The sequence below is a fragment of the Rattus norvegicus genome, chromosome 1 (assembly GCF_036323735.1).
Source record: "Rattus norvegicus strain BN/NHsdMcwi chromosome 1, GRCr8, whole genome shotgun sequence".
Taxonomy (NCBI): domain Eukaryota; kingdom Metazoa; phylum Chordata; class Mammalia; order Rodentia; family Muridae; genus Rattus; species Rattus norvegicus.
The window spans coordinates 165,791,314-165,803,835 of NC_086019.1; the positions used below are offsets into that span (position 1 = coordinate 165,791,314).

The 12,522-nt window shown below is 43.7% G+C and overlaps 1 protein-coding gene across 5 annotated transcripts in view; it reads right to left on the reverse strand.

Moving 5' to 3' along the window:
• Rnf121 (ring finger protein 121) overlaps window positions 1-12,522 on the reverse strand; it is a 69,477-nt gene that overhangs the window by 1,958 nt on the left and 54,997 nt on the right. For all 5 annotated transcript variants that reach the window (XM_063262825.1, XM_063262826.1, XM_063262824.1 and 2 more), the window contains 2 exons: window positions 1,121-1,254; window positions 462-563 (listed from right to left, as the gene is read on the reverse strand). In XM_063262825.1, coding sequence (XP_063118895.1) covers window positions 462-563; window positions 1,121-1,254 — 236 coding nt within the window. The remainder of the gene's footprint in view (window positions 1-461; window positions 564-1,120; window positions 1,255-12,522) is intronic.

Sequence of the window (12,522 nt, forward strand, 5' to 3'; positions counted from 1 at the left end):
GTAGAGCTGCATCCTTGGACACCACAGGAAGTGAATGTGAGGCCAGAGAAATGGCTGGGTAGGAAGGACAGTGCCAAGTAAAAGAGGTCCTTCACTAGAAGTGAATGGAGAATGGTGTCTGCCAGCTCCCCAGCTCCTCAGGCCCTGCCTGCACAGGGGAAGGTGGTCTCCAGTTGCACAGCATGGGGAAGGCGTCACTCACTGGTGAAATAACTGTGGACACTGCTCAGCCTCTAAGCTGCTAGCAAATCAAGTGAGATGACATGGGTCAAGAACTTGAGAGAGGAAGCAAGCACATGACAAGCGGCAGTAGCTGCTTCCACTAGCAGTTTAGGATGGGAAGCTCAGTCTCTGGACTGCCTCTCGTCAGCCTACTTCCCCAGAACAGACAGCAACCCGAATGCTGGAAGCAGCAGTACGTCCTTCCCACCACCCACTCTCAACAAGAACACAAAGGATACGGATTGCTGAACATCCTCTTCAGGTCCACCTTCTCCTTGCAGTAGGGACATGTCTGCTTCTTTCCCACGATGCACCAGCCTCGGATGCAGAATTCATGGAATCTGCGCACCATTGGTCAAGGGAAGTGAATGAAAGCCAGACTGGCACTTTAGCCTTATCCTGGATCTTCAGGGGCCAGAGCATCAGCTCAAGATCAAGGTTCAGATTGTGCCATTACGTCCTACAGCTGTGGAATCTGGGGCAGGTTCCTTTTCTCTGAAAGTTTCCCCACAGAGGGTGAGGGCAGTGATCCTTATTCACATGGTTGGTCCAGTTCTCAGTGTGGTATGGAATGGGAGCTTAGTAAATACAAGACCAAATGAATGATGCTCCTCTCAGAGGGATCTGACTCACTAGCCTTTCCTCAGAGGCTCTCCTCCTGTGACACGGACCAGCTTGAGCAGCCTCACTAGCTGCAGCTGTGGGTTTGTAGGCCCTGGTGGTCCATTACTACCTTTTACTGAAGAGGAGAGTGCCAGCCTGGAAAGGGCGAGGAAGGCCGCAGTCTGCTGTGGCTCACCTACACTCTAACTCTGGACAACAACCATAGTAACCACCACCCTCTTCCCACCAAGACTGGAGTGTGAGCTCAGGAGAGACGCAGCACAAGGCAGGATACACATGATTGCAGGAAAGCCTGTACGTGTTCTCGATGATGCCCTCTTCATTAACATCCACAAAGATCTGCTGCCCACACACAGCGCACACGCTGTCTGAGAGGTGCTTGGTAGGCATGCCCGACTCACTGTAGAACTAGAGGATGAGAGCGGAGGGAAGGCCAGAAAAGCTGTGAGAACCTGTCTGCCTGGGAAGATAAGGACGGGTCACAGTGCATGTGCAGTCAGGAAGCAGAGTTGGACACTGGCACTCAGCTCATTTTCCCTAGTCTAGGACCCTACCCCAGGAGACAGTGCCACCCACAGTTAAAGTGAATCTTCCCACCTCAGTTAAACACACACACACACACACACACACACACACACACACACACACACACCACACGGGGGGTGGGGGGGTGGAGAGAAGGTGATTCTAGCTCCTGTTAACAATATTTACCATCACAGTCTCCTAAGGTCTTTCTGAATCCACAGATGCCTTCCCTCCTGCCGTCTTCACCCAGAAGACGCACTCTGGGGAAGCTCTCTAAGGAAGGAGTTCTTAAGTCAACTGTGCAGACACCTGCTGAGGAACGTCTACAACACCAGTGCTCCTAGTCTAAGTTTCCAGAAGGGCGCAAACAGAAGCCAGGTTAGAACATGCTAAAGAGCTAGTGACAGTCATAAATAAAGAGCCAGGTGGTGGCTCCCAGCACTGGGGAGACAGAAGCAAGCAGATCTCTGTGAGTTCAAGGTTAGCCTGGTCTACAGAGCAAGTTCCAGGACAGCCAGGGCTGTTACATACACACATACATAAAACTTGTTCCCAAAAATCAAGTACATAAGTAAGTGAGTGAGTGACAGTACCCATGTGAACGGGAGTCTACCTGTGAGGAGAAGAAACAGGCCAGCAGCCAAAAGGGAACGGAGCTAAGCAAAGGACTTTTATTTAAATAAAAACGTAATTCTGCGGAAGGGGCGGCACAGGTCTTCCTGGTTGCTGCCGCTGCAGAGAGCCCCTGGGCAGCACCCCACGAGCGAACCTGAGCCTCGGGACCACAGGTAAGACCAAATTTTCTGCTGCAAGAAAGCTGCCTGGTGAGCTTGGGACACACGGAAGCAGAATTTCTCTAAGACCGGGCACGTTCTGTGTTTACCGGAAGTCCCACACCCGCGGATCCCGGCCCGCAGCAGCTCTCTGCTCCCAGACCCGGTGAGAGAGAGACCCAACCGCCTGGTCAGGTGGGCACTCCTGAGGCTGCAGAGCGGAAGAGACCACCAACACTGCTCACCCCTGCCCACATCCCTGGCCCAAGAGGAAACTGTATAAGGCCTCTGGGCTCCCGTGGGGGAGGGCCCAGGAGCGGCAGGACACCGGCCTGAGACACCACCGGAACCTGAAAGAAACAGACCGGATAAACAGTTCTCTGCACCCAAACCCCGTGGGAGGGAGAGCTAAACCTTCAGAGAGGCAGACAAGCCTGGGAAACCAGAAGAGACTGCTCCCTGCACACACATCTCGGACGCCAGAGGAAAAAGCCAAAGACCATCTGGAACCCTGGTGCACTGAAGCTCCCGGAAGGGGCGGCACAGGTCTTCCTGGTTGCTGCCGCTGCAGAGAGCCCCTGGGCAGCACCCCACGAGCGTACTTGAGCCTCAGGACCACAGGTAAGACCAAATTTTCTGCTGCAAGAAAGCTGCCTGGTGAACTCAAGACACAGGCCCACAGGAACAGCTGAAGACCTATAGAGAGGAAAAACTACACACCCGAAAGCAGAACACTCTGTCCCCATAACTGACTGAAAGAGAGGAAAACAGGTCTACAGCACTCCTGACACACAGGCTTATAGGACAGTCTAGCCACTGTCAGAAATAGCAGAACAAAGTAACACTAGAGATAATCTGATGGCGAGAGGCAAGCGCAGGAACCCAAGCAACAGAAACCAAGACTACAATGCATCATCGGAGCCCAATTCTCCCACCAAAACAAACATGGAATATCCAAACACACCAGAAAAGCAAGATCTAGTTTCAAAATCATATTTGATCATGATGCTGGAGGACTTCAAGAAAGACATGAACACACTTAGGGAAACACAGGAAAACATTAATAAACAAGTAGAAGCCTACAGAGAGGAATCGCAAAAATCCCTGAAAGAATTCCAGGAAAACACAATCAAACAGTTGAAGGAATTAAAAATGGAAATAGAAGCAATCAAGAAAGAACACATGGAAACAACCCTGGATATAGAAAACCAAAAGAAGAGACAAGGAGCTGTAGATACAAGCTTCACCAACAGAATACAAGAGATGGAAGAGAGAATCTCAGGAGCAGAAGATTCCATAGAAATCATTGACTCAACTGTCAAAGATAATGTAAAGCGGAAAAAGCTACTGGTCCAAAACATACAGGAAATCCAGGACTCAATGAGAAGATCAAACCTAAGGATAATAGGTATAGAAGAGAGTGAAGACTCCCAGCTCAAAGGACCAGTAAATATCTTCAACAAAATCATAGAAGAAAACTTCCCTAACCTAAAAAAAGAGATACCCATAGACATACAAGAAGCCTACAGAACTCCAAATAGATTGGACCAGAAAAGAAACACCTCCCGTCACATAATTGTCAAAACACCAAACGCACAAAATAAAGAAAGAATATTAAAAGCAGTAAGGGAAAAAGGTCAAGTAACATATAAAGGGAGACCTATCAGAATCACACCAGACTTCTCGCCAGAAACTATGAAGGCCAGAAGATCCTGGACTGATGTCATACAGACCCTAAGAGAACACAAATGCCAGCCCAGGTTACTGTATCCAGCAAAACTCGCAATTAACATTGATGGAGAAACCAAGATATTCCATGACAAAACCAAATTTACACAATATCTTTCTACAAATCCAGCACTACAAAGGATAATAAAGGGTAAAGCCCAACATAAGGAGGCAAGCTATACCCTAGAAGGAGCAAGAAACTAATCGTCTTGGCAACAAAACAAAGAGAATGAAAGCACACAAACATAACCTCACATCCAAATATGAATATAAAGGGAAACAATAATCACTATTCCTTAATATCTCTCAATATCAATGGCCTCAACTCCCCAATAAAAAGACATAGATTAACAAACTGGATACGCAACGAGGACCCTGCATTCTGCTGCCTACAGGAAACACACCTCAGAGACAAAGACAGACACTACCTCAGAGTGAAAGGCTGGAAAACAACTTTCCAAGCAAATGGTCAGAAGAAGCAAGCTGGAGTAGCCATTCTAATATCAAATAAAATCAATTTCCAACTAAAAGTCATCAAAAAAGATAAGGAAGGACACTTCATATTCATCAAAGGAAAAATCCACCAAGATGAACTCTCAATCCTAAATATCTATGCCCCAAATACAAGGGCACCTACATACGTAAAAGAAACCCTACTAAAGCTCAAAACACACATTGCACCTCACACAATAATAGTGGGAGATTTCAACACCCCACTCTCATCAATGGACAGATCATGGAAACAGAAATTAAACAGTGATGTCAACAGACTAAGAGAAGTCATGAGCCAAATGGACTTAACGGATATTTATAGAACATTCTATCCTAAAGCAAAAGGATATACCTTCTTCTCAGCTCCTCATGGTACTTTCTCCAAAATTGACCATATAATTGGTCAAAAAACGGGCCTCAACAGGTACAGAAAGATAGAAATAATCCCATGCGTGCTATCGGACCACCACGGCCTAAAACTGGTCTTCAATAACAATAAGGGAAGAATGCCCACATATACTTGGAAATTGAACAATGCTCTACTCAATGATAACCTGGTCAAGGAAGAAATAAAGAAAGAAATTAAAAACTTTTTAGAATTTAATGAAAATGAAGATACAACATACTCAAACTTATGGGACACAATGAAAGCTGTGCTAAGAGGAAAACTCATAGCGCTGAGTGCCTGCAGAAAGAAACAGGAAAGAGCATATGTCAGCAGCTTGACAGCACACCTAAAAGCTCTAGAACAAAAAGAAGCAAATACACCCAGGAGGAGCAGAAGGCAGGAAATAATCAAACTCAGAGCTGAAATCAACCAAATAGAAACAAAAAGGACCATAGAAAGAATCAACAGAACCAAAAGTTGGTTCTTTGAGAAAATCAACAAGATAGATAAACCCTTAGCCAGACTAACGAGAGGACACAGAGAGTGCGTCCAAATTAACAAAATCAGAAATGAAAAGGGAGACATAACTACAGATTCAGAGGAAATTCAAAAAATCATCAGATCTTACTATAAAAACCTATATTCAACAAAATTTGAAAATCTTCAGGAAATGGACAATTTCCTAGACAGATACCAGGTATCGAAGTTAAATCAGGAACAGATAAACCAGTTAAACAACCCCATAACTCCTAAGGAAATAGAAGCAGTCATTAAAGGTCTCCCAACCAAAAAGAGTCCAGGTCCAGACGGGTTTAGTGCAGAATTCTATCAAACCTTCATAGAAGACCTCATACCAATATTATCCAAACTATTCCACAAAATTGAAACAGATGGAGCCCTACCGAATTCCTTCTACGAAGCCACAATTACTCTTATACCTAAACCACACAAAGACACAACAAAGAAAGAGAACTTCAGACCAATTTCCCTTATGAATATCGACGCAAAAATACTCAATAAAATTCTGGCAAATCGAATTCAAGAGCACATCAAAACAATCATCCACCATGATCAAGTAGGCTTCATCCCAGGCATGCAGGGATGGTTTAATATACGGAAAACCATCAACGTGATCCATTATATAAACAAACTGAAAGAACAGAACCACATGATCATTTCATTAGATGCTGAGAAAGCATTTGACAAAATTCAACACCCCTTCATGATAAAAGTCCTGGAAAGAATAGGAATTCAAGGCCCATACCTGAACATAGTAAAAGCCATATACAGCAAACCAGTTGCTAACATTAAACTAAATGGAGAGAAACTTGAAGCAATCCCACTAAAATCAGGGACTAGACAAGGCTGCCCACTCTCTCCCTACTTATTCAATATAGTTCTTGAAGTTCTAGCCAGAGCAATCAGACAACAAAAGGAGATCAAGGGGCTACAGATCGGAAAAGAAGAGGTCAAAATATCACTATTTGCAGATGACATGATAGTATATTTAAGTGATCCCAAAAGTTCCACCAGAGAACTACTAAAGCTGATAAACAACTTCAGCAAAGTGGCTGGGTATAAAATTAACTCTAATAAATCAGTAGCCTTCCTCTATACAAAAGAGAAACAAGCCGAGAAAGAAATTAGGGAAACGACACCCTTCATAATAGACCCAAATAATATAAAGTACCTCGGTGTGACTTCAACCAAGCAAGTAAAAGATCTGTACAATAAGAACTTCAAGACTCTGAAGAAAGAAATTGAAGAAGACCTCAGAAGATGGAAAGATCTCCCATGCTCATGGATTGGCAGGATTAATATAGTAAAAATGGCCATTTTACCAAAAGCAATTTACAGATTCAATGCAATCCCCATCAAAATACCAATCCAATTCTTCAAAGAGTTAGACAGAACAATTTGCAAATTCATCTGGAATAACAAAAAACCCAGGATAGCTAAAGCTATCCTCAACAATAAAAGGACTTCAGGGGGAATCACTATCCCTGAACTCAAGCAGTATTACAGAGCAATAGTGATAAAAACTGCATGGTATTGGTACAGAGACAGACAGATAGACCAATGGAATAGAATTGAAGACCCAGAAATGAACCCACACACCTATGGTCACTTGATTTTTGACAAAGGAGCCAAAACCATCCAATGGAAAAAAGATAGCATTTTCAGCAAATGGTGCTGGTTCAACTGGAGGTCAACATGTAGAAGAATGCAGATCGATCCATGCTTATCACCCTGTACAAAGCTTAAGTCCAAGTGGATCAAGGACCTCCACATCAAACCAGACACACTCAAACTAATAGAAGAAAAACTAGGGAAGCATCTGGAACACATGGGCACTGGAAAAAATTTCCTGAACAAAACACCAATGGCTTATGCTCTAAGATCAAGAATCGACAAATGGGATCTCATAAAACTGCAAAGCTTCTGTAAGGCAAAGGACACTGTGCTTAGGACAAAACGGCAACCAACAGATTGGGAAAAGATCTTTACCAATCCTACAACAGATAGAGGCCTTATATCCAAAATATACAAAGAACTCAAGAAGTTAGACCGCAGGGAAACAAATAACCCTATTAAAAAATGGGGTTCAGAGCTAAACAAAGAATTCACAGCTGAGGAATGCCGAATGGCTGAGAAACACCTAAAGAAATGTTCAACATCTTTAGTCATAAGGGAAATGCAAATCAAAACAACCCTGAGATTTCACCTCACACCAGTGCGATTGGCTAAGATCAAAAACTCAGGTGACAGCAGATGCTGGCGAGGATGTGGAGAAAGAGGAACACTCCTCCATTGTTGGTGGGATTGCAGACTAGTAAAACCATTCTGGAAATCAGTCTGGAGGTTCCTCAGAAAATTGGACATTGAACTGCCTGAGGATCCAGCTATACCTCTCTTGGGCATATACCCAAAAGATGCCTCAACATATAAAAGAGACACGTGCTCCACTATGTTCATCGCAGCCTTATTTATAATAGCCAGAAAATGGAAAGAACCCAGATGCCCTTCAACAGAGGAATGGATACAGAAAATGTGGTACATCTACACAATGGAATATTACTCAGCTATCAAAAACAACGAGTTTATGAAATTCGTAGGCAAATGGTTGGAACTGGAAAATATCATCCTGAGTGAGCTAACCCAATCACAGAAAGACATACATGGTATGCACTCATTGATAAGTGGCTATTAGCCCAAATGCTTGAATTACCCTAGATCCCTAGAACAAACGAAACTCAAGACGGATGATCAAAATGTGAATGCTTCACTCCTTCTTTAAATGAGGAAAAAGAATACCCTTGGCAGGGAAGGGAGAGGCAAAGATTAAAACAGAGACTGAAGGAACACCCATTCAGAGCCTGCCCCACATGTGGCCCATACATATACAGCCACCCAATTAGACAAGATGGATGAAGCAAAGAAGTGCAGACCGACAGGAGCCGGATGTAGATCGCTCCTGAGAGACACAGCCAGAATACAGCAAATACAGAGGCGAATGCCAGCAGCAAACCACTGAACTGAGAATAGGTCCCCTATTGAAGGAATCAGAGAAAGAACTGGAAGAGCTTGAAGGGGCTCGAGACCCCAAAAGTACAACAATGCCAAGCAACCAGAGCTTCCAGGGACTAAGCCACTACCTAAGACTATACATGGACTGACCCTGGACTCTGACCCCATAGGTAGCAATGAATATCCTAGTAAGAGCACCAGTGGAAGGGGAAGCCCTGGGTCCTGCTAAGACTGAACCCCCCGTGAACTAGTCTATGGGGGGAGGGTGGCAATGGGGGGAGGGTTGGGAGGGGGACACCCATAAGGAAGGGGAGGGGGGAGGGGGATGTTTGCCCGGAAACCGGGAAAGGGAATAACACTCGAAATGTATATAAGAAATACTCAAGTTAATAAAAAAAAAAAAAAAAAAAAAAAAAAAAAAAAAAAACGTAATTCTGACAGTAATGGTGCATACCTAATCTTACTTGGGAGGCAGAGACAAGAGGGTCACAGGGACTCAAGATATATAAATGGAGTTCCAGGCCAGGCAAGGCTACATAGTGAGAACCTGTTTCAAAAACACCAAAATGAATACATTATAATGCTTCAAAAGTACATAGAAAGTGCTGGCAGAGACAAGGGGAAGTCCCCTGCACAATGGCACACAGGCCACTGAGAGCAGATCAGGCCAGGCTGTGTGGCACATGAACCCCAGCACTCAGGAGGCAGGTCCAAGTGGGTCTCTCTGAGTTCAAGACCACCTAGGCGTGCGCATGGTACAAAGACATGCATGCAGGCAAAACACCACACAAAGTAAAGTTTAAAAAACCAACAACAGAAAAAAGTTTAGGATCTGAAAACAGCCCCGCCCTAGTTCCTCCACTATTTCAGCAGTGAAGACAACAAACATTCCTGTTGTGGGTGTTGCCAGGAAACCTGAGGAACTGGAAGATAAGTTCAGGTTAGGGGCTTTCTCAGGTGTCAGGTGTCATGTGTCAGAGAGCTTTCCCAGGAGCTTCCCTCAGAGGACAAAAGTACAACAAAACATTTCACAATCCTTCTAACCCAGCATGACTTCTAGCATGAGTAGAAACTGCAGTGACTGGCTGTCACAAGCTTATGGCTTCATAATGGCCCTATGGAAAACATAGTCTCCATCCTTGGTCCCCTGACACAATTTAAGTTACTTAAGTTCAGAGTATAGATATCTTCACAGAAGTGAAAGAAAATTCTGAGGTAATGTAGTCCAGTGGAGAGGAACTGAAAATGCTTGTTAATTCGATTATAAAACCTTAGTTTATTTCTGGGAACCCTGCAATCAATTAGCCATAAGGCTCTCAGATCAAAGCATTATTCACAGGAGATAAATTGGGTCATGTTTCTGGCTCTGAGGTCTAATTGGAGACATACTTATAAAATCAACTAGAATTCTTTTACAGACAGAAGCTGTGACCTTAGAATGTATAGAACATTAAAAACTGAGGCTGAACATGTGTACAATACAACAGAATATTGCTCAGCCTTTAAAAGGAAGAAGATTGGGGCTGGAGTGCTGGTTCAGCAGTTTATAACACTGGCTGCTCTTCTAGAGACTGAGGCCTGATTTCCAGTACTTCTATGCGGGGTCACAGCCTTCCGACTATAGTTTCTGGGAGTCCAACTCACTCTCCTAGCTTAAGGTCACTAGGCAAGCATGTGGTGCATAGTCATACGTGCAGGCAAAACACCCACACACATGAAAACAATAAAAAATAGTAACTCTTTTTAAAGGAAAGTAATTCTAGCACATGAGAGAACTTGGAGATTTTACTCCAATTGCACACAAAGCCTCCCAGGCGTCCCCTCATGAGGTGCTGTGAAGTTGAATTTAGAGACCGAATAAGAATGGTGACTGCCATGAAAGGGCTGAGGGAATCTTGTGTGTTTTACCACTGCCAACCCGCTAAAAAACCACTAAGATTTTACTAGAAGTAGGTAACTGTGCTTGTAAAGAGGTGTCTGCCTGTCCTGTAGAACTTTACAAGATAATTTACTTCAACAAGTAAGAGCATGAGTTGGTTGATGAATGCAAGAAGGCTGGGCTATCCAGATTTCCTTGAAGCATTGATCAGAGTCATATATATATGATTCATGCATATGAATATTATATACGATTATACATTATATATAATATTTATTGATTGATTGATCAAAAAGCAAACAGGCTAGAGAGATGCTCAGCAGTTAAGAGTTCTTGTTGCTCTTGCAGGGACCTGGGTTCAGCACTGACAGGTAGCTCACAATTACCCATAACTCTAGTTTCAGGGATCTGACAGTCCTCTGACCTCTGCAGGCATCAGGCGTGCAAGTGGTACACATACATATAGACAAAACATTTACACACATTAAAACAAAAACATCCAGAGGCTGGAGAGATGGCTCAGAGGTTAAGAGCGCTGGCTGCTCTTCAGAGGACCGGAGTTCAATTCCCAGCAACCACATGGTGGCTCACAACCATCTGTAATGGGATCTGGTGCCCTCTTCTGACACATAGGTGCATACGCAATGCAGATAGACCACTCATACACTAAATAAATAAATATTTTTAAAAAATACTAAAAATGTGCTTCTATTTAAAAACAAAACAAAACATGTTTCCTTGCGTCTTTCAGTTTGGTTGTTCTATTCCTATATTTTAAGCTTGAAGCATCTCTTTCCCATCTGCACTTAATCCTCTTGCAATGCCTCCTGTCTTTGGGTAAGGTGAATTGGAAAAGGCAATTATCATGCCCACAGTTCTTTCTGTTTTGGAGACCAAGCTCTATCACGTTGAACGTATCTCCCAAACACTTCCCTTCTTCCTCTCCTGCCATCGCACTCTCATCTAAAGTGCCTTTATGTCTCCCAGGTTCCCGGAGCTCTCTCTTCAAAGGGTCTATTCTAATCTGGACCTCTCTTTTAAACCCAGTTTTTACTCTCATCTGTTAACTACTTTTCTTTTTTTTTTTTTTTTAAAGATTTATTCATTTATTATATATAAGTACACTGTAGCTGTCTTCAGACACACCAGAAGAGGGCATCGGATCTCTCTACAGATGGTTGTGAGCCACCATGTGGTTGCCGGGAATTGAACTCAGGACCTCTGGAAGAGAAGTCAGTGCTCTTAACCGCTGAGCCATCTCTCCAGCCCTGTTAACTACTTTTCTAGACATTAGCATGAGTTCTTCACAAGCATCTACCCTTTCATGTCATGGAGATAGCTGAAACTGCATGAGCACAGAGATCTGAGTTTCACCTTGAGTACCACATTACCAGAAGCTGCATGCAGCAGTGTATGTTTGTGACCTGAATGCAGGACAGGAGTGGGGCACAGACAGCTGGATGCCTGGATCTCAGTGGTCAGTGATACCAGGTGACTCGATGAGATCCTGGTTTGCTGGCAGATAATTTTGCAAAAATTAAAGTGGAGGACAGTCAAGATGGCTCATAGGTAAAGAAAGCGCTTGCTATGAAAGCCTGATAATCTGAATTCGATCTCAGGAACAGGTGTAAGGGCACAGGAGAGAACCTACTCCACAAACTTGTTCTCTGGTCTACACAAGTACACGACACATGAACACCTACACCCACACATCAGACACACAGGTGATAATAAGTAAGAATAAATATAATGACTTGGGATATGAAAGCAGATGGCTCTCTGAGGTGAAGGCCAGCCCTGAGAGGCTAATGAGAGATGCTGAGAAAGACATTCAGAGTCATCCTCTGGCTTCCAAAGGCATGTACTTACATGTGTACACATACACATAGATGTACATATACAAAATGAGAAGGAAGAAAACTACACTATCAAGTTTCAGGACAGCCAGAGCTATATAATAGAAAGATCCTGTCTCAAAAAACAATGGCAATAGTAATAAAAAGAATAGATAGAATGTAAAATGATAAGGAAGGACACCTCAGGTTGACCTCTGGTTTTTGCAGACACACACACACACACACACACACACACACACACACACACAAAAGCAGGTATATTCACTACACACAAAACCAGATGTGATACACACTCATAATCCTGACATTGGGGTGGTAGAGAAAGATCCCTGCTGGCAAGCCAGTCTAGCCAAATCAGCAAGCCCAGGCCAAGGATAGACCCTACTCAAAAACAAGGGGGATGGTTCCTGAGGAACAACATTCAGGGTTGTCTTCTGGCTTTGAAAGACATGTGCTTACATGAGTGTGTGTGTGTGTGTGTGTGTGTGTGTGTGTGTGTGTGTGTGT